Raw genomic sequence first — 23798 nt, 5'->3', positions numbered from 1 at the left:
ACTTCAACTGTATGTGAGAATGCTGGTCATCGAGTACAGCTCAGCGTTCTACACCATTATCCCCTCCAAGCTGGTCACCAAGCTTAGGACCCTGGCATTGAACAACTCCCTCTGCAACTGGATTCTGGACTTCCTGACCGGCTGCCCCCAGGTGTTGAGGGTAGGCAACAACACCTCCATCACGCTGACCCTCAAAACGGGGGATCCACAGGGGTGTGTGCTTTGTCCCATCCTGTACTCCCTGTTCGCCCATGACTGCGTGGCCACGCACGACTCCAACGCTATCATCAAGTTTGCTGACGACACAACATTGGTAGGCCTGATCATCGGCGACGATGACACAGCCTACAGGGAGGAGGTCAGTGGCCTGGCAGTGTGGTTTTGGGACAACAACCTCTCCCTCAAAGTCAGTAAGACCAAGGAGCTGATAGTGGACTAGAGGAAACATTGATGGGACTGCAGTGGAGGGGGTCAAGAGCTTCAATGGTCCACTCACACAGTCATAAAGAAGGTGCACCAGCGCCTCTTCCCCCTCAGGAGGTAGAAAAGGTTTGGCATGGCCCCTCAATTCCTAAAAATGTTCTACAGCTGAACCATTGAGAGCATGTTGACTGGCTGCATCACTGCTTGGTATGCCAACTACACCGCCCTCGATCGCATGGCTCTACAGAGGGTGGTGCGGACAGCCCAGTACATCACTGGGACCGAGCTCCCTGCCATCCAGGACCTCAGGCAGTGTGAAAGGAAGTCCCGGAAAATTGTTAAAGACTCCAGCCACCAAAGTCATAGACTGTTGTCTCTGCTTCCGCATGGCAAGCGGTACCGGTGCATCAAGTATGACACCAACAGGCTCCTGAACAGCTTCTATCCCCAAGCCATAAGATTGCTAAACAGCTCACAGAATGGCTACATTGACTACCTGAGTTGACCATTGTATTTTATTTTTGCATTGATTCAAGACTCTACACTCACGCACACTGACACTCCAACACACACATAACACATGCACACACATTTATACTGACTCTACACACACAATCATCATATACGAGGCTGCTACTCTGTTTATCATATATCCTCCTGATGCCTAGTCACCTTACCACTATACATATCTACCTCTATTACTCCAGTATCCCTGCACATTGTTAGTGTCTCAGTATGGGTTTGGTTGTGTCAGTGCAGTGTGAGCTTTCATACCTCCTCTCCCAATGCTCCCTCCCTATCTCTTCACCCCATTTTTTCTCCCCAATTTCATGGTATCCAATTGGTAGTAGTTACAGTCTTGTCTCATAGCTGCAACTCCCGTACGGACTCGGGAGAGGCGAAGGTTGAGAGCCGTGCGTCCTCCGAAACACAACCTAACCAAGCCGCACTGCTTCTTGACACAATGCCCATCCAACCCTGAAGCCAGCCGCACCAATGTGTCGGAGGAAACACCGTACACCTGGCGACCGTGTCAGCGTGCACTGCGCCACAGGAGTCGCTATTCCCTCCCTGGGTGTTACTCTCTGTCCTTAGTTTACTTATTCTTTTTCACACCCATTGCCCTCTCTCTCTACCCACTGTCCCTCCCTTCCTGGCTTACCTTCTTTCTCCAAACTCCTCCCAGATCTCTCCCTCCCAGTTATGTAACAGTTGGAATGGTAGCAGCCGCTCGACCCCAGTACTCCATAAACCCGATTCCTCATCCTGCTCTTTCTCCCCCACCTCCTCCTCAAGGCTAGAGTTCACCCAAACACCATGACACAGCTGGCTGCCTGTAGCACCCCCTCAGAGGATACCAGCTACAGTCTGCTTCACGCACGCATACACACACTACAAACACAAATTTAACTCTGGTCACAAGCTCGCTAATTGTCTTCCTTCCATTGAAGATGACTGCCGATGGTAGCTAGGTCGTTGATACTGTCGGCAAATGTGTACCCTAGGTTATTCATAAATAGAGCAGGTGTCTGAGCATGTCTGGACATGTGTGTGTGCATGTGAAATAGAAAGAGAAAAAAAGGGGAGACAGTGGCAAGAGTGGCACAAACTGGTTACTGTATATAAGGCGGTAGGTAGTCTGCTCTAGTCTACTGCCTCAGCCTGGCCACACTAATCCACGGGAAACAGCCCGGCCGCACTAGTCCACGGGAAACAGCCCGGCCGCACCGGTCTACTGGAAACAGCCCGGCCGCACCGGTCCACGGGAAACAGCCCGGCCGCACTAGTCCACGGGAAACAGCCCGGCCGCACTAGTCCACGGGAAACAGCCCGGCCGCACCAGTCCACGGGAAACAGCCCGGCCGCACTAGTCCACGGGAAACAGCCCGCCCGCACTAGTCCACGGGAAACAGCCCGGCCGCACCAGTCCACGGGAAACAGCCCGGCCGCACTAGTCCACGGGAAACAGCCCGGCCGCACTAGTCCACGGGAAACAGCCCGGCCGCACCAGTCTACTGAAAACAGCCCGGCCGCACCGGTCCACGGGAAACAGCCCGGCCGCACCGGTCTACTGGAAACAGCCTGGCCGCACCCGTCTACTGGAAACAGCCCGGCCGCACCGGTCCACGGGAAACAGCCCGGCCGCACCGGTCTACTGGAAACAGCCTGGCCGCACCAGTCCACGGGAAACAGCCTGGCCGCGCACCGGTTTTCTGGAAACAGCCCGGCCGCGCACCGGTCTTCTGGAAACAGCCCGGCCGCGCACCGGTCCACGGGAAACAGCCCGGCCGCGCACCGGTTTTCTGGAAACAGCCCGGCCGCACCGGTCTACTGGAAACAGCCCGGCCGCACCAGTCTACTGGAAACAGCCCGGCCGCACCAGTCCACGGGAAACAGCCCGGCCGCACCAGTCTACTGGAAACAGCCCGGCCGCACCGGTCCACGGGAAACAGCCCGGCCGCACCAGTCCACGGGAAACAGCCCGGCCGCACTAGTCCACGGGAAACAGCCCGGCCGCACCAGTCCACGGGAAACAGCCCGGCCGCACTAGTCCACGGGAAACAGCCCGCCCGCACTAGTCCACGGGAAACAGCCCGGCCGCACCAGTCCACGGGAAACAGCCCGGCCGCACCAGTCCACGGGAAACAGCCCGGCCGCACTAGTCCACGGGAAACAGCCCGGCCGCACTAATCCACGGGAAACAGCCCGGCCGCACCGGTCTACTGAAAACAGCCCGGCCGCACCGGTCCACGGGAAACAGCCCGGCCGCACCGGTCTACTGGAAACAGCCTGGCCGCATCCGTCTACTGGAAACAGCCTGGCCGCACCAGTCCACGGGAAACAGCCTGGCCGCGCACCGGTTTTCTGGAAACAGCCCGGCCGCGCACCGGTCTTCTGGAAACAGCCCGGCCGCGCACCGGTCCACGGGAAACAGCCCGGCCGAGCACCGGTTTTCTGGAAACAGCCTGGCCGCGCACCGGTCCACGGGAAACAGCCTGGCCGCGCACCGGTCCACGGGAAACAGCCCGGCCGCGCACCGGTCCACGGGAAACAGCCCGGCCGCGCACCGGTCCACGGGAAACAGCCCGGCCGCGCACCGGTCCACGGGAAACAGCCCGGCCGCGCACCGGTCCACGGGAAACAGCCCGGCCGCGCACCGGTTTTCTGGAAACAGCCCGGCCGCGCACCGGTCTTCTGGAAACAGCCAGGCTGCTGTGGTCTGCTGTAAACAGCCTGGCTGCTGTGGTCTGCTGTAAACAGCCTGGCTGCTGTGGTCTGCTGTAAACAGCCTGGCTGCTGTGGTCTGCTGTAAACAGCCTGGCTGCTGTGGTCTGCTGTAAACAGCCTGGCTGCTGTGGTCTGCTGTAAACAGCCTGGCTGCTGTGGTCTGCTGTAAACAGCCTGGCTGCTGTGGTCTGCTGTAAACAGCCTGGCTGTTCTGGTCTACTGTAAACAGCCTGGCTGCTCTGGTCTACTGTAAACAGCCTGGCTGCTCTGGTCTACTGTAAACAGCCTGGCTGCTCTGGTCTACTGTAAACAGCCTGGCTGCTCTGGTCTACTGTAAACAGCCTGGCTGCTCTGGTCTACTGTAAACAGCCTGGCTGCTCTGGTCTACTGTAAACAGCCTGGCTGCTCTGGTCTACTGTAAACAGCCTGGCTGCTCTGGTCTACTGGAAACAGCCCGGCCGCGCCCCGGTCCACGGGAAACAGCCCGGCCGCGCACCGGTTTTCTGGAAACAGCCTGGCCGCGCACCGGTCCACGGGAAACAGCCTGGCCGCGCACCGGTCCACGGGAAACAGCCCGGCCGCGCACCGGTCTTCTGGAAACAGCCCGGCCGCGCACCGGTCCACGGGAAACAGCCCGGCCGCGCACCGGTTTTCTGGAAACAGCCCGGCCGCGCACCGGTCTTCTGGAAACAGCCAGGCTGCTGTGGTCTGCTGTAAACAGCCTGGCTGCTGTGGTCTGCTGTAAACAGCCTGGCTGCTGTGGTCTGCTGTAAACAGCCTGGCTGCTGTGGTCTGCTGTAAACAGCCTGGCTGCTGTGGTCTGCTGTAAACAGCCTGGCTGCTGTGGTCTGCTGTAAACAGCCTGGCTGCTGTGGTCTGCTGTAAACAGCCTGGCTGCTGTGGTCTGCTGTAAACAGCCTGGATGTTCTGGTCTACTGTAAACAGCCTGGCTGCTCTGGTCTACTGTAAACAGCCTGGCTGCTCTGGTCTACTGTAAACAGCCTGGCTGCTCTGGTCTACTGTAAACAGCCTGGCTGCTCTGGTCTACTGTAAACAGCCTGGCTGCTCTGGTCTACTGTAAACAGCCTGGCTGCTCTGGTCTACTGTAAACAGCCTGGCTGCTCTGGTCTACTGTAAACAGCCTGGCTGCTCTGGTCTACTGTAAACAGCCTGGCTGCTCTGGTCTACTGTAAACAGGTCCAGGGGAGAGGCAGGGGCACCCAGCTACAGTCTCCTATGTTATTAAACTGCCCTGAGCTTCTGACACACAGAAACAGACACACACAAAGAGCTATAGGAACACACAGTACACACAACACAAACATTTCTAAATGCATCCATCACAACAGGCCTAATGGGTAGCTCTCGGCACTATAGGAGTATGTCTGGGGATGGGTGACTCTACTGCTTCACTGCCTTGTAAACAAGACATGCATCCTTCTCTGTCCTACTTCCTCCCTCTCCTCCTCCTTCATCTCTCTGACCCTCATTGGCCAATCCATATCCTCCTAGGTTTCTCTCCCTCCCTCCATCACCTTCTCTTTCTCTCCCTTTCTGTCTCTCTTTCTTTCTGTCTTTCTCTAATGCCTTCCCTCTTCCTCTTTGGTCGAGCCATATCCCCAGGGTTGACAATGTCTTAGCCTATGGCAATGTCTCGCCATGTCCTTCCATTATCAATAGCTTCCATAGCTTCTGTTAGGAGCCTGAATACACCAGACAGCCTATCTTACACAACGAACATTACTAACAGTGTTTCATAAGCTCCAACTGCACGTCACATGACCAAAACATCACCTGGGACTACCACTAACTGCTTAGGCATATGTAAACACCAGAGACACTTGCACACAGGGCTGTGCACAGCCTTTTCAGGGGGAAGGTGCTCAAAATGACAAGCATTACACTCACAACATGTACCAGTAAACCAACCACCCACAAGAACACTTTTACTTTGGACTGCAGGATAAGTGTCACTCCTGTGTCACTCCTTTCAGCTCAGGCATCTGCTCCGTCTCAGAACCTGGCATTGGGCATGGCCCTGTCATGACCCTGTCTGCCACACACTGCCCCAACGGCTTCGCTCTCATCTCCCTCTCCAATTCAAAGGTCATATGTTTACATTGCCAAAGCAAATGGAATAGACAATAAACAAAAGGGAAATAAACAAGGAAACATTAGTGAACATTACACTCACAAAAGTTAAAAGAATAGACGTTTCACATGTTATACTATTCGCTATGTACAGTGTTGTAACAATGTGCAAGTAGTTGAAGTACGAAAGGGAAGATAAATCAACAGATAAATATTGGTGGTATTTACAATTTGTTTGTGTTCCACTGGTTGCCCTTTTCTCATGGCAACGGGCCACATATCTTGCTGCTGTGACTGCACAATGTGATATTTTGCCTAACAGATATGGGAGTTTATCGATGTTTGATTTGTTTTCAAATTCTCTGTGGGTGTCTGTGATCTGTTGGAAATATGTGTCTCTAATGTGGTCTCTCTCTGTCTGTTACTTCCATGTGGCTCAGTACAGCATGTTATCTCCTAACTTCTGACAGAGAGAACAGGCCTTGGTCACTATAATGGCTTGCTTGGCCCTGTATCCTCTCTAGACTGCATACATATGATAAGATATATAATGTAGATATACAATAAAGCTAGTCATTCAACGAGAGCAGCAGCAGAGTTTTTTGTTTGTTAAATCCTACTTCCTGAGTGCAGGGCCGAAGCAGATGCAATGTTGTGTTTATTACACATGTATAACGTATATGGGGAAGATAATTCCTCTTGTCCTCCCTAATAAAAAGTAACCTTTCCTCACAAGGCATTGGTTTTGGTCAACAGATAACATGCCAAAGGATGTTTCGAACAGCATAATTGGCAGACTGCAATTCGTGATTTGGAGTACTGACTAACTGAATCACTGACAGAGTGGTACTGCAACCTAGCGTAACCTAACCATCTTAATGATCTGGATCACTATTACAGGCCGTGTGTGTGTCATTTGATAGATGTCTTTGATAGATGTCATCATCCACAAATCAACAATCAATCTGCTATTCGGCTTTTCTTCTATGAAAGACTGCATGTTGAAACATTGCAGGAAGCTGCTGGAGACTATAACATATTATTAAATTGGCATCAATGGACAGTGTTTTATGTGATTGCTGATGCGCGACCATTCATAACCAAGCATCGGATTATTCATATTCTCTACAGTATGAGACCCAATATATTGTTCACTGATAGGAGACCTGCAGGCAACTGATGCATAAGCATTTTCATTGCTGACAAGAATTAACCCCAAAATATACACTAGATTACTCGAAAACAAACGTGAAATTAGTTAAAATTGTGAGACAAAACACGTTAATGCGGAGATAAGGGTAAATGGGTACACCCCAAACAGGTGCAACAGTCTTGCGTAACAGACCAAGCCCATTGCTGCACCACAACCGAACGCAAGCAGCTTCCGAGCAGCAGGACCCGTGTGCAGAAAAAAAAATCTAGCATCATTATTGCTTGTTACGTTGTCATTGTAGTCTATTGTTAACAGCTCTAAACTTTGGGAAACATTAAAGCAGTGAGTTGTAATCACAACCTCCTAATGCAAAAGACACGTGACCATTACGCCTGCAACACTGTTGCACTGTCATTTCTCCCTACCTTCCGACTGTTCCAGTACTGACCCACATGACACTCGGCGCGTGGTTCGCCCGTCACATTAACCCGGCGCGAGAAAGGAGTGGTGTGGAGGAAAGAAGAGGTTGCCAACTCCAGAGCCTTGGCTTGAGAGAACTAGCTAGGTAGAGCGAATGTTGCGCTAAAACAAAGGTAGCATTTTCCTTCCTTTCACTTCAGATTGCTCACTGACTAATTTAGCATCTAGCTAAAGCAGTAAGTAACTCTGTACTTTTGCCTAAACTAGTCTTATTTGGTAAAATATCAACGATAATCCTAACTATCTCCCCTGTGAGCTACGCGTCTATTAGTTTGTGTCTCTCCAGCTGATTTCTTCAAAGGCACGCCCCCTTGGTGTGCGTCATGATGTCTTGGCGACGGGGAGCCAATGGTAAGGACTCGTGCTCTTCCTGTTACCGCCCTAAAGCAGTTTGCCCGCCCGTTAACAACCAAAAAGGAATTACGCTGATACTAAAATGTATACCAAACAAAAAACATTTATTTGAAAGTTTAACAAACCATAGAACTCTATGCACAAGGACTACTTTTCACAATTTCCCCTGAACATTTTACAAGAACACATTTGCAGGAATAACTGTGCAGATACAACGTTCGGTAACAGAATAAAACTGAGGGAGATTTTTCCATAATACCAAATTTTGCATCTGCACAGTTTTTCCCAGTAAATGTGGGGCTTTTTTTTGTCTCCGTGTAATTCTGTTATCATGGAATCGCCCCTTATCAACAGCATTGCCACAAGTGTCTTTTGGCACAAACTAGATGAAACAAGTGGAACATCTATTTATGATTTTCAAATATTATACAAAGTATATTACACAGTTCTTGATGTCATATTATGTGATCTCTTATTGAAGAAAGCTAACCAAAGACTATAGGGCACTTCACTCCCAAAACATGACTATGGTACTTCACTCCCCAAAAACAAAAACATTTCAAATTCAGGTAAAATATTTGCCAAACAGATCACTGTGAGATGGTTGTCACTAGTTACCAGAACCGAAAAGTCCAAACTGGCTAAATCGTAAAAATTCCGTATTCTTTTTTTGTTGTCTTTTTGGTCTTAATTTATGGTTAGGGTTAGGCATAAGGTTAGCAGTGTGGTTAAGGTAAAGGTTAGGTTTAAATTCATTATTTTGACTTTGTGGCATTTTGACTTAATCTATTTTGACTTAATCAATTTTACAGCCTGAATGTAAAATTGGTTAAATTGAAATTGTGTGTAACTGGCTTATACACAATACCACATAATGTCAAAGTAGAATTATGTTTTAAGACATTTTTATAAATTCATTAAAAATAAAGAGCTGAAATGTCTCGAGTCAATAAGTATTCAACCCCTTTGTTATGGCCTAAATAAGTTCAGGAGTAAATGTGCTTAACAAGTCACATGATAAGTTGCATGGACTCACTCTGTGTGCAATAAGTATTTAATATAATTTTTGAAGAACCTAACATGGTCCACACACACCCGCACAGTCGTGAAGAGGGCAAGGCAGTGCCTCTTCCCCCTCAGGACGCTGAAAAGATTTGGCATGGGCCCCTCAAAAAGTTCTACAGATGCACCATCGAGAGCATCTTGACGAGCTGCATCACCGCCTGGTCTGGCAAATGCAACGCCCTTGACCAAAAAGCGCTACAGAGGGTGGTGTAGACAGCCCAGTACATCATTGGGGCTGAGCTCCCTGCCATCCAGGAACTCTATATCAGATTATCTATATCAGAGGAAGGCCCGAAAACTGACCAACCGGGACAGCTTCTACCCTCAAGCCATAAGACTGCCAAATAGCCAGACTGCTAAATAGTCAATTAATGGTACCCAAACTGTCTGCACTGACCCTACGCACACTACACAATACATACACACCATACACACACTCACTAGACAATACATACACACCATACACACACTCACTAGACAATACATACACACCATACACACACTCACTAGACAATACATACACACCATACACACACTCACTAGACTATATATACACACACTCACTAGACAATACATACACACCATACACACACATACTCACTCACTCTACATTGACACTCACACACATTCACATACACTACAGTACATACGCACACACACACACACACACACACACAGACCAACACAAACACATTACACATAACTTTCTGCTGCTATTCTGTTCTTTATTTTACTCTTATTATTATCTATCCTGATGCCTAGTCACTTTACCCTGCATTCATGTACATATCTACCGCAAATACCTTATTATTATCTATCCTGATGCCTAGTCACTTTACCCTGCCTTCATGTACATATCTACCTCAAATACCTTATTATTATCTATCCTGATGCTTAGTCACTTTACCCTGCCTTCATGTACATATCTACCTCAAATACCTTATTATTATCTATCCTGATGCCTAGTCACTTTACCCTGCCTTCATGTACATATCTACCTCAAATACCTGGTACCTCTGCACATTGACCTGTATATAGCTCCATTCTTGTTTATTTTTATTTTATTCCTCGTGTTACTATTTTTTATTTTTTTTACTCTGCATTGTTGGGAAGGGATCGTAAGCAATCATTTCATAGTAAAGTCTACAACAGTTGAATTCGGCACATGTGACAAATAAAATTTGATTTGATTTGAATGACTACTCATCTCTGTAACCCACACATACAATTATCTGTAAGGTCCCCCAGTCGAGCAACGCATTTTAAACACAAATTCAACCACAAAGACTAGGGAGGTTTTACAATGCCTTGTATAAAGGGCACATATTGGTAGATGCATATACAGTGGGGAGAACAAGTATTGGATACACTGTCGATTTTGCAGGTTTTCCTACTTACAAAGCATGTAGAGGTCTGTAATTTTTATCATAGGTACACTTCAACTGTGAGAGACGGAATCCAAAAATCCAGAAAATCACATTGTATGATTTTTAAGTAATTCATTTGAATTTTATTGCATGACATAAGTATTTGATACATCAGAAAAGCAGAACTTAATATTTGGTACAGAAACTTTTGTTTGCAATTACAGAGATCATACGTTTCCTGTAGTTCTTGACCAGGTTTGCACACATTGCAGCAGGGATTTTGGCCCACTCCTCCATACAGACCTTCTCCAGATCCTTCAGGTTTCGGGGCTGTCGCTGGGCAATACGGACTTTCAGCTCCCTCCAAAGATTTTCTATTGGGTTCAGGTCTGGAGACTGGCTAGGCCACTCCAGGACCTTGAGATGCTTCTTACGGAGCCACTCCTTAGTTGCCCTCGCTGTGTGTTTCGGGTCGTTGTCATGCTGGAAGACCCAGCCACGACCCATCTTCAATGTTCTTACTGAGGGAAGGAGGTTGTTGGCCAAGATCTCGCGATACATGGCCCCATCCATCCTCCCCTCAATACGGTGAAGTCGTCCTGTCCCCTTTGCAGAAAAGCATCCCCAAAGAATGATGTTTCCACCTCCATGCTTCATGGTTGGGATGGTGTTCTTGGGGTTGTACTCATCCTTCTTCTTCCTCCAAACACGGCGAGTGGAGTTTAGACCAAAAAGCTCTATTTTTGTCTCATCAGACCACATGACCTTCTCCCATTCCTCCTCTGGATCATCCAGAGGGTCATTGGCAAACTTCAGACGGGCCTGGACATGCGCTGGCTTGAGCAAGGGGACCTTGTGTGCGCTGCAGGATTTTAATCCATGACGGCGTAGTGTGTTACTAATGGTTTTCTTTGAGACTGTGGTCCCAGCTTTCTTCAGGTCATTGACCATGTCCTGCCGTGTAGTTCTGGGCTGATCCCTCACCTTCCTCATGATCATTGATGCCCCACAAGGTGAGATCTTGCATGGAGCCCCAGACCGAGGGTGATTGACCGTCATCTTCAACTTCTTCCATTTTCTAATAATTGCGCCAACAGTTGTTGCCTTCTCACCAAGCTGCTTGCCTATTGTCCTGTAGCCCATCCCAGCCTTGTGCAGGTCTACAATTGTATCCCTGATGTCCTTACACAGCTCTCTGGTCTTGGCCATTGTGGAGAGGTTGGAGTCTGTTTGATTGAGTGTGTGGACAGGTGTCTTTTATACAGGTAACAAGTTCAAACAGGTGCAGTTAATACTGTTAATGAGTGGAGAACAGGAGGGCTTCTTAAAGAAAAACTAACAGGTCTGTGAGAGCCGGAATTCTTACTGGTTGGTAGGTGATCAAATACTTATGTCATGCAATAAAATGCAAATTAATTACTTAAAAATCATACAATGTGATTTTCTGGATTTTTGTTTTAGATTCCGTCTCTCACAGTTGAAGTGTACCTATGATAAAAATTACAGACTCTCTACATGCTTTGTAAGTAGGAAAACCTGCAAAATCGGCAGTGTATCAAATACTTGTTCTCCCCACTGTATATATATTTTTTAAAGCAGACACTGAATATCCCTTTGAGCATAGTGAAGTTATTGATTACACTTTGTATGGTGTATCAATATACCCACTCACTACAAAGATACAGGCGTCCTTCCTAACTCTGTTAACAGAGAGGGATTTCGCCATGAGGCCAATGATGACAAACTTTTTTTCGATTTTCGCCTAAAATGACATACCCAAATCTAACTGCCTGTAGCTCAGGACCTGAAGCAAGGATATGCATATTCTTGATACCATTTGAAAGGAAACACTTTGAAGTTTGTGGAAATGTGAAATTAATGTAGGAGAATATAACAGATTCGACCTGGTAAAAGATAATGCAAAGAAAAAAACGAGTTTCTTTGTATTTCTTTTGTACCATCATCATTGAAATGCAAGAGAAAGGCCATAATGTATTATTCCAGCCCAGGCGCAATTTAGATTTTAGAAACTAGATGGCAGCAGTGTTTGTGCAAAGTTTTAGACTGATCCAATGAACCATTGCATTTCTGTTCAAAGTTTTGTATCAAGACTGCCCAAATGTGCCTAATTGGTTTCTTAATAACTTTTCAAGTTCATAACTGTGCACTCTCCTCAAACAATAGCATGTTATTCTTTCACTGTAATAGCTACTGTAAATTGGACAGTGCAGTTAGATTAACAAGGATTTAAGCTTTCTGCCCATATCAGATATGTCTATGTCCTGGGAAATCTTCTTGTTACTTACAACCTCATGCTAATTGCATTAGCCCATGTTAGCGCAACCGTCCCGCTGGGGACCCACCAATCATGTAGAGGATATTGTTAAAACAGTTACAGAGTTTAATGGCTGTAATAGGAGAAAAATGAGGATGGATCAACAACATTGTAGTAACTACACATCACTAACCTAGATTACAGAGCGAAAAGAAGGAAGCCTGTATAGAATACAAATATTCCAAAACATACATCCTGCTTGTAATAAGGCACTAAAGTACAACTGCAAAAAATGTGCCAAAGAAATTAACCTCAATACAAAGCGTTATGTTTGGGGCAAATCCAACACACTCATCACTGAGTACCACTCTTCATATTTTCAAGCATGGTGGGGGCTGCGTCATGTTATGGGTATGCTTGTCATCAGCAAAGACTAGCGAGTTTTGTAGGATAAAAATACATAGAATAGAGCTAAGCACAGGCAAAATCCTAGAGGAACACCTGGTTCAGTCTGCTTTCCAACAGACACTGGAAGACAAATTCACCTTTCAGTAAGACAATAACCTAAAACACAACGCCAAATCTACACTGGCGTTGTTTACCAAGACGACATTGAATGTTTCTGAGTGGCCAAGTTAAAGTTTTGTCTTAAATCGACTTGAAAAACTATGTCAAGACTCGAAAATGGCTGTATAGCAATGATCAACAACCAACTTGACAGAGTTTGAATTCTTTCATAACAATGTGCAAAGATTTTATAATCCAGGTGGGCAAAGCTCTTAGAGACTTACTTAGCAAAACTCACAGCTGTAATCACTGCCAAAGATGATTCTAACATGTATTGACTCAGGGGTGTGAATACTTGTGTAAATGAGATATTTCTGTATTTTACTTCCAATAAATTAGCAAACACTGTTTTTTTTTGTTTTTTTTACATGTCACTTTGTCATTATAGGGTATTGTGTGGAATTCAGGCTGTAACACAACAAAATGTGGAATAATTCAAGCTGAATGAATACTTTCTGAAGCCACTGTATGTGAGATCATTGGCATGGCAACGTGCTACCACACACAGCAACACCAACAGTCATGTGCTCAGCCACCACCATACAGGAGCACAGAGATGGCACTGTAGATGAGAAAGGTAAGCCTCCCCCACCTGTATAATAAACTAGCCATTATTTTTCATGATCGGAACGTCTGGGAATTCAGTGCCTGGAACGTTAAGCTATGCCACAGGGGATTAAGTGCCACTGTGTTGCCAAGAATAAACATTTATTTAACGTAACGCATTACTTTATATTTTCATTATAAGGGCATAGATTTAACACTTAAAGCTGGAATCCTTAATTGAAACAATAACAAAGCGACACCCTGCCTGTGTTTTGGTAAAAAGCTGAGGGATGGACATGGAGAAATGTAACCACTCTCAAATTCAAAGCATCTATGATATCAAAATAATACTTTTAACCATGTGTTGAGACTATACCGTGTTTGTTTACATTAACTTTGCTTACAAACATTGGAGTATAACAAGTTGAACTAAGCTCATGAGGCATTTATAAGTTATATTCTTCAAGAATCAATGGGTATATATCATTAAGTTATAAGTCCAAAAATGTATGTAGCAACTAAGGATTCTAGCTTTAAAGGTAGAGTCAGCGTTATTTATTTTTATTTTTATTTATTTCACCTTTATTTAACCAGGTAGGCTAGTTGAGAACAAGTTCTCATTTGCAACTGCGACCTGGCCAAGATAAAGCATAGCAGTGTGAACAGACAACACAGAGTTACACATGGAGTAAACAATAAACAAGTCAATAACATGGTAGAAAAAAGAGAATCTGTCACGATCGTGTGGAGGAGAGACGGACCAAAACGCAGCATTTGGAAAATAAGCCATCTTCCTTTTATTAATGAAGAAGGCAAAACGAAACAAAAACACTTACAAACTAACCAAAACAATAAACGACCGTGAAGCTAATAAACGTAGTGCACATACACAGGCTACAAACGTTCAGACATAGACAATTCCCCACACCAAACTAAAGCCTATGGCTACCTTAAATATGGCTCCCAATCAGAGACAACAGAAACCAGCTGTCTCTAATTGGGAACCCATTCAGGCAACCATAGACTTTCCTAGACAACTACACACCACATAGACAGAGCTAGACAACTATACTAAACATAAAGCCAACTACTCTAAATAAACCCCCTAAACCTTACAATCACCCTGGACACTACAAAACCCACATAAATACCCATGTCACACCCTGACCTAAACTAAAATAATAAAGAAAACAAAGAATACTAAGGCCAGGGCGTGACATAGCCACCCCCTTAAGGTGCGAACTCCGGGCGCACCAGCACAAAGTCTAGGGGAGGGCCTGGGTGGGCATCTGACCACGGTGGTGGCTCAGGCTCAGGGCGAGGTCCCCACCCCACCATAGTCAATCCCAGCTTCTGTAGCCTCCCCACAATGACCACCCTCCAAATAACCCTACCTAAATTAAGGGGCATCTCCAGGATAAGGAGCAGCATCGGAATGAGGGGCAACACCGGAATGAGGGGCAACACCAGAATGAGGGGCAACACCAGAATGAGGGGCAACACCAGAATGAGGGGCAACACCAGAATGAGGGGCAACACCAGAATGACTGGCGGATCCTGGCTGGCTGGCTCTGGACGCTCTTGGCTGGTTGACGGCTCTGGACGGTCATGGCTGGCTGACGGCTCTGGACGGTCATGGCTCGCTGACGGCTCTGGACGGTCATGGCTCGCTGACGGCTCTGGACGGTCATGGCTCGCTGACGGCTCTGGACGGTCATGGCTCGCTGACGGCTCTGGACGGTCATGGCTCGCTGACGGCTCTGGACGGTCATGGCTCGCTGACGGCTCTGGACGGTCATGGCTCGCTGACGGCTCTGGACGGTCATGGCTCGCTGACGGCTCTGGCTGATCCGGTCTGGCGGAAGGCTCTGGCTGATCCGGTCTGGCGGAAGGCTCTGGCTGATCCGGTCTGGCGGAAGGCTCTGGCTGATCCGGTCTGGCGGAAGGCTCTGGCTGATCCGGTCTGGCGGAAGGCTCTGGCGGATCCGGTCTGGCGGAAGGCTCTGGCGGCTCCGGTCTGGCGGAAGGCTCTGGCGGCTCCTGTCTGGCGGACGGCTCTGGCGGCTCCTGTCTGGCGGACGGCTCTAGCGGCTCCTGTCTGGCGGACGGCTCTGTAGGCTCATGGCAGACGGGCGGCTTTGCAGGCTCATGGCAGACGGGCGGCTTTGCAGGCTCATGGCAGACGGACAGTTCAGACGGCGTATGGCAGACGGGCAGTTCAGGCGCCGCTGGGCAGACGGGCAGTTCAGGCGCCGCTGGGCAGACGGGCAGTTCAGGCGCCGCTGGGCAGACGGGCAGTTCAGGCGCCGCTGGGCAGACGGGCAGTTCAGGCGCCGCTGGGCAGACGGGCAGTTCAGGCGCCGCTGGGCAGACGGGCAGTTCAGGCGCCGCTGGGCAGACGGGCAGTTCAGGCGCCGCTGGGCAGACGGGCAGTTCAGGCGCCGCTGGGCAGACGGGCAGTTCAGGCGCCGCTGGGCAGACGGGCAGTTCAGGCGCCGCTGGGCAGACGGGCAGTTCAGGCGCCGCTGGGCAGACGGCAGACTCTGGCCGGCTGAGACGCACTATAGGCCTGGTGCGTGGTACCGGAACAGGAGGTACCGGGCTAAGGACACGCACCTTCAGGCTAGTGCGGGGAACAACAACAGGGCACACTGGACTCTCGTGGCGCACTCTAGGCCTGGTGCGTGGTACCGGAACTGGAGGTACCGGGCTGAGGGCACGCACCTCAGGGCGAGTGCGGGGAGAAGGAACAGTGCGTACAGGGCTCTGGAGACGCACAGGAGGCTTGGTGCGTGGTGCCGGAACTGGAGGCACTGGGCTGGAGACACGCACCATAGGGAGAGTGCGTGGAGGAGGAACAGGGCTCTGGAGATGCACTGGAAGCCTGGTGCGTGGTGTAGGCACTGGTGGTACTGAGCTGGGGTGGGAAGGTGGCGCCGGATATACCGGACCGTGAAGGAGGACACGTGCTCTTGAGCACCGAGCCTCCCCAACTTCACCAGGTTGAATGGTCCCCGTAGCCCTGCCAGTGCGGCGAGGTGGAATAGCCCGCACTGGGCTATGCAGGCGAACCGGGGACACCACCTGTAAGGCTGGTGCCATGTACGCCGGCCCGAGGAGACGTACTGGAGACCAGATACGTTGGGCCGACTTCATGGCACTCGGCTCGATGCCCAACCTAGCCCTCCCAGTGCGGCAAGGTGGAATAGCCCGCACTGGGCTAAGCACGCGTACTGGGGACACCGTGCGCTTTACCGCATAACACGGTGTCTGACCAGTACGACGCCCTCTTACTCCACGGCAAGCCCGGGGAGTTGGCTCAGGTATCCAACCCGGCTTCGCCACACTCCCCTTTAGCCCCCCCCAAGAAATTTTTGGGTGTTACTCACGGGCTTCCAGCCACTCTGCCTTGCCTTTGCCTCATAAAACCGCCTCTCCGCTTTCGCTGCCTCCAGCTCCGCTTTGGGACGGCGATATTCCCCTGGCTGAGTCCAGGGTCCCTTGCCGTCCAGGATCTCCTCCCATGTCCATGAGTCCTGTTTACTTTGCCGCTGTTGTTGGCTCCGATCATGCTGCTTGATCCTGTTGTGGTGGGGAATTCTGTCACGATCGTGTGGAGGAGAGACGGACCAAAACGCAGCATTTGGAAAATAAGCCATCTTCCTTTTATTAATGAAGAAGGCAAAACGAAACAAAAACACTTACAAACTAACCAAAACAATAAACGACCGTGACACTAATAAACGTAGTGCACATACACAGGCTACAAACGTTCAGACATAGACAATTCCCCACACCAAACTAAAGCCTATGGCTACCTTAAATATGGCTCCCAATCAGAGACAACAGAAACCAGCTGTCTCTAATTGGGAACCCATTCAGGCAACCATAGACTTTCCTAGACAACTACACACCACATAGACACAGCTAGACAACTATACTAAACATAAAGCCAACTACTCTAAATAAACCCCCTAAACCTTACAATCACCCTGGACACTACAAAACCCACATAAATACCCATGTCACACCCTGACCTAACTAAAATAATAAAGAAAACAAAGAATACTAAGGCCAGGGCGTGACAGAATCTATATACAATGTGTGCAAAAGGCATGAGGTAGGCAATAAATCGAATAATTACAATTTAGCAGATTAACACTGGAGTGATAAATCATCAGATGATCATGTGCAAGAAGAGATACTGGTACTGGTGTGCAAAAGAGCAGAAAAGTAAATAAATAAAAGCAGTATGGGGGGTGAGGTAGGTAAATTGGGTGGGTAGTTTACAGATGGACTATGTACAGCTGCAGCGATCGGTTAGCTGCTCGGATAGCAGATTTTTAAAGTTGTTGAGGGAGATAAAAGTCTCCAACTTCAGAGATTTTTGCAATTCGTTCCAGTCGCAGGCAGCAGAGAACTGGAAGGAAAGGCGTCCAAATGAGGTTTTAGCTTTAGGGATGATCAGTTATGACGTAGATGCAGAAAGTAAACAGCATAGTGGGTCAATTTCTGCAACAACTAAGGGCGTTGAAGCACGAGGCTCAACTTCTCCACTGTTTTGGTCCAGTGGCTACCACGTTGTACAAGTGTGAAGCAAACCTGTGCACACACGCCGATACTGTGTGTGACTCTCGCTCATCACAATATCTGTGGTGCTGCACGTGGCAAAGTAATTTCACTGAGTCTACCTTTGACTACCCCATGCACTGTGACCAGACAATGTGTCCTGTAGGACGTTTATTTAAATTGTAATTACTTTGCCACTATTGGCATATTTATTGCCTTATCTCCTTACTTCATTTGCACACACTGTATACAGATTTTTCTATTGTGTTATTGACTGTACGTTTGTTTATCCCATGTGTAACTCTGTGATGTTGTTTTTGTCGCACTGCTTTGCTTTATCTTGGACAGTTCGCAGTTGTAATTGATAACTTGTTCTCAACTGGCCTACCTGGTTAAATAAAGGTTAAATAAATAAATAAATAAAAAATATCTTGGCATCACAGGTCATAGGGTCATTCCTTAGCCTTTGGCCTATGCATGACAGTGCTGATGTTGGCCCAATATTTCCAATGTTCTCATCTGATGCACAAAAAATCCTCTGGATGAAAATGTTGTCATTAAAGGTGGGAATTAGGACCAACATTTAAATGCTACCCAAAAAGAACCTCTACTGATTGTATAAGGGAAAGAAGACTGACATCTCCTGGTGGACCTAGGTACTGCATGTTCCAAAGGAATGTAGGTGGAAAACATGTTTTGGTGCTGACAGGTAGTTCTGTCATTCTGTAGTGATAGGCTGTTACTGCTAGGGAACAGCTTAGCTTACGCCCCCTGTTCCCACAGTCTTGTCAATGCAGTCACTCAGCCCTGTCCGTCAGCCGACACACACATACACACGCAGACTCGCACACAAACCTGCACACGAGTGTACGCACGCACGCTCACATGCACACACAGCCCTCACCAGACACACACACGGACTCACATGCACTCACCTGCAGACGCGTGTATGCACACTCACATGGACACACACGCATATACACACGAATACACGCATGGACGCACGCACACACACACACACACACACACACACACACAGTCCTGAGAAAGCGCTGCCCCCTTGCCCCCTCCGGCATGGCACAAATGGAACGTCATGAATGATGGGATTGGAATGCTGCATAAAGCGGGGGGTCATGGTCTTACACTGAGGGCTATAACATTAGAAGAGGCAGTGCTTGTTAAGGAGGTGCCTTGTGACAGAACTCTCAAGTGGCTTCCTTGTTCCAGTCGCAAGAAGCACCGGGCTTGTATCAGTGTTTTATTACTATGTTATTGCAATTGTATTACACATTGTTATTAAATGTGTTTGGAAATGTCTCTTTGTTGCTGTACTGTAATGAACTGTGGGTTGAGAATGATCCTTGCTGGTGTATTGTAATGAACTGTGTGTTGAGAATGATCCTTGCTGGTGTACTATCATGAACTGCGGGTTGAAAATTATCATTGCTGGTGTATTGTAATGAACTGTGGGTTGAGAATGATCCTTGCTGGTGTACTGTAATGAACTGTGTGTTGAGAATGATCCTTGCTGGTGTATTGTAATGAACTGTGGGTTGAGAATGATCCTTGCCGGTGTACTGTAATGAACTGTGGGTTGAGAATGATCCTTGCTGGTGTACTGTAATGAACTGTGTGTTGAGAATGATCCTTGCTGGTGTATTGTAATGAACTGTGGGTTGAGAATGATCCTTGCCGGTGTACTGTAATGAACTGTGGGTTGAGAATGATCCTTGCTGGTGTACTGTAATGAACTGTGTGTTGAGAATGATCCTTGCTGGTGTATTGTAATGAACTGTGGGTTGAGAATAATTGAGGCCATAGATTAAGGAATAGAGTTATCTTATCTAAACAAAGTCAATTATTTCCTAAAAATACAGAGTAACACAAGTGGCCGTCACATGAAGATAAGACTGGGAAATATGCTCTGCCATATTTGTTGATTTAGCTTTCGTCAACACACACACGCACGCACGCACGCACGCACGCACGCACGCACGCACGCACACACACACACACACACACACACACACACACACACACACACACACACACACACACACACACACACACACACACACACAGGGATAGGAAACATTTACACAGGCTGCTGGAGCAGTAGGGGAGCCTTGCTGACTAGGCCAGTCTGTCTGTCTGTCTGTCTGTCTGCCTGTCTATCTGTCTGTCTGTCTGCCTGTGCCCAGACCATGAATCCCTGACCCCAAGAACTTCACCCAACAGCTCCCCAAGATGAGCCACATTCAGACACTGACACTACCCCCAATCCCTGTCAGTTCACCCCACTGTCCTATGTCCCGTGCTTCAGTCCCAATTCCTGTCAGCTCAGCCCACTGTCCTATGTCCCGTGCTTCAGTCCCAATTCCTGTCAGTTCACCCCACTGTCCTATGTCCCGTGCTTCAGTCCCAATTCCTGTCAGTTCACCCCACTGTCCTATGTCCCGTGCTTCAGTCCCAATTCCTGTCAGTTCACCCCACTGTCCTATGTCCCGTGCTTCAGTCCCAATTTATGTCAGCTCACCCCACTGTCCTTGAGACTTTTACTCAAGTAGAATTTTACTGGGTGACGTTCACTTTTACTTGAGTCATTTTCTATTATCTTTACTTTTATGCAAGTATGACAATTGGGTACTTTCTCCACCACTGGTCAAAACACCCAGCATCTTGCACCTGCACACCCACAGAGAGCTCCCCTCAGACACCATGTGACAGCCAGAAGCCTCCACACTGACACAAGTAGGTCAGTGTCATAGTGGGCCATCCAACAGTCCCCCAAAACCAGGGAAGAGATAGGCTTACCACAGAATCGACTCTCAATTCCACTCTGTCAGACGTAGCCACGAAGCTTGAGGAAGTTTGGAAGTCAGCAGGGAGATAGTTTTTATTTTGTTTTGCAAAGGGAAGTGGAGTTTGCTGCTTGCTTGTCCTCAGGGAAACGTGGTGGTCAAAGGTGAGGCGTGAAGATGATGCTACTGGAGGGGCAGGCGACCTTGTTGGGAAAAGTGAAGCTGGCATTCCTAAATACACACACGCACGTGCACACAGACACAGCCCAGCTGTCAGTAAACTGTATGCGTCTCACTAGTCCTAATGGGGACATATCAGTCTCTGCACACAGCACAACAACATAGCCTCCATGATACAGGAAACACGCTTACATTTGACCAGTATGTGTAACTGTTGTGGGGTATGAGGTTGTATAGTACAATGGAGGGCACCTCAGTTCCTTCTTCTGATGCAGTACTCAATGTAATGTTGTAGTTGGCATTTGTAATGCTGTACTTTATATTGGTTGTACTATTGTGTAGGCATAATAGAACAGCAGATATTGAAGGCAAGGTCTTTAGGTCCTACATACTTTTAGATAGTTTTATTTGTGATATCAATGTCTGTGCCTTTTGCTCTACATCTTGAAAAGTATGCACTGACAAAAGGCCTTTCTGCTGGATAAGATCATAGGCCATATTCACAAAGCGTCTCAGCATAGGAATCTTGAATTTTATTAGGATCCCCATTGGCTGACACCATGACGTCAGCTAATCATCCTGTGGTCCAACACAGAACTAAAAACACATTACAAACAATTACAGAATGACAAGGCCCCCAGTAGGAGAGCTGATCTAGGATCAGTTTGGATATGGCCCTGAGCTAGACTGCTAGCTAGATGACTATAACCCACCTGTCCACGTCAGTAACTGTGATGAGAGGTTGTGATGAATGCAGCTATGCAGGGAATGTGAAGTGACTTAGAGGGAAGAGGATGTGTTGTGTTTAAATGCCCTGTGTCTCAGTGATGTAAAACAGGCCTCTGATGATGATGATGCCAGCGGTGAGTTTTATCACAGAGGCCCCATCCATGCCAAGCAGCACTGAGTGCTCAACCAACTGTACCCAGCCCCCCCCCCCCCCCCCCTCCCCACCATACCACAGAGCAGGCAGGCAGTCCTCTCACACCAGCCACAGCCCATGTACAGTCATGTGGCATCTCTGCTCTCTGCCATCACTTCTGCACCACTCCCTTGCCCCCTTCAGCTAGATATGCACTGCTTAAAAGTAGGGGGTGGGGGGCATGGGAGGAACTCAGGGGGTGGGGGGCATGGGAGGAACTCAGCTGTGAAACACCTCACAGTGCTCAAGTCCAAACACCTCACAGTGCTCAAGTCCAAACACCTCACAGTGCTCAAGTCCAAACACCTCACAGTGCTCAAGTCCAAACACCTCACAGTCCTCAAGTCCAAACACCTCACAGTGCTCAAGTCAAACACAAGAAATTCCAGACATTGTTTTCTAGCTAAACTGTTTTTGTTTTGCTTCAGTGTTTGAAATGCCACAGCCCTGAGCGCAACACAGTTAATAAGGAGGACTTGGGTGAGGGGAGGTTGAGGCGGAGGGGTTTGAAGTGGACGCTCTGAATTCTTGACTGCTTTGATGGAGACAAACTGCATGGAACGATGATGGAGACAAACTGCATGGAACGATGATGGAGACAAACTGCGTGGAACGATGTCTGTGGATAGCCTGCCATGTGTCTGCGTCAACCCCCAACTCACTTACACACACCACCCTGTACTTACTGCCAGAGGGGGAGCGAGGTTGCTCAGGCGTATCTTATAGGGACAGATCCCCTCAGCGGGGAAAGGGACACACAGGTCAGCAGAGGTGCTCCTTACAGTGTGGCTCTGTCAAGTGGCAGTTCTAATCTCATTAAGGCTCCACTCAGCCGCTGTTCAGGGGCTTAATTACCCAGGCCAAACACACACACGTATGCAAGCACACGGCCCCACGACCTGCCTCTGCACTGGACACACACACACACACACACACACACACACACACACACACACACACACACACACACACACACACACACACACACACACACACACACACACACACACACACACACACACACACACACACACACACACACACACACACACACACTGGGAACCTCTGTATGACACAGGCCAGGGACACACACACAGCTCCCAGATTTAGGATTGGCATGACAAAACTCTATAAAGCCAGTATAGTGATCAAAACATCTAGGTCCAGAGTGTATAGTGTTTAAAGAGTAGAATCCAGTGAACATGTTCCCTCTATCACTCTGCATAATAAATCACACACTAACCACTTGTCCCATACGTCCAGAGATCAGTCTGAAACGAGGTTCATCTGCTAGAATTGTTCCCAACCTCATTTAGTACTGTAGATTACGTCCTTTAGTCAATCCATCACCCTGGATCAAAGAGCCACTTGACATGGACAGCCGTAGCATCTGTATCCTACTGTATGCAGAGGTTCCTGATACAAGCAGCCCTGCTTCTAGGACCTATATCTTTCCACTGGCCTGTTTCACCATCCACTTACGAAGCATTTGCAGCCCTGTGCTACTTGTGGGATTGTTGGAATGTTCTTAACCTGCGTGAACTTCGAACAGATCCAAGCCGCTCTTCACACTTTGGTGAAAACATGTCACAGTAAAGCTTGGAATGGGGTTGAGACAACACACACAGAGAGCCAGAGAGAGGTAATGTAGCACTGATGTTGCTTGACCTCACTGAACCAACCAGGATATGGAAGAGAAGGGTACGATGCTGCTGGACTGGGACATGGTTGATGAGAAATTGTCCCTAATGTCATATATAGTATGTTGTTGATATGT

At 48.1% G+C, this 23798-nt stretch overlaps 1 protein-coding gene across 3 annotated transcripts in view; it reads right to left on the bottom strand.

Annotated features, from left to right (window-relative positions):
- Positions 1-23798, bottom strand: part of rhobtb4 (Rho related BTB domain containing 4) — a 69793-nt gene that overhangs the window by 32144 nt on the left and 13851 nt on the right. The window contains exon 1 of one of the 3 annotated variants that reach the window (XM_071404105.1): positions 7321-7676. The exons of the other annotated variants lie outside the window; for them this stretch is intronic. Within the exon in view, the coding sequence (XP_071260206.1) occupies positions 7321-7349 (29 nt within the window). The 5' untranslated portion in view covers positions 7350-7676. Of the gene's footprint in view, positions 1-7320; positions 7677-23798 lie in introns of those variants that run through there. 3 annotated transcript variants of the gene reach the window in all.

Source organism: Salvelinus alpinus, chromosome 5 (genome assembly GCF_045679555.1).
Source record: "Salvelinus alpinus chromosome 5, SLU_Salpinus.1, whole genome shotgun sequence".
NCBI classification, from domain to species: Eukaryota; Metazoa; Chordata; class Actinopteri; order Salmoniformes; family Salmonidae; genus Salvelinus; species Salvelinus alpinus.
Note: the sequence above shows the minus strand (reverse complement) of the source record. Positions and strands in the feature narration are given on the sequence as shown.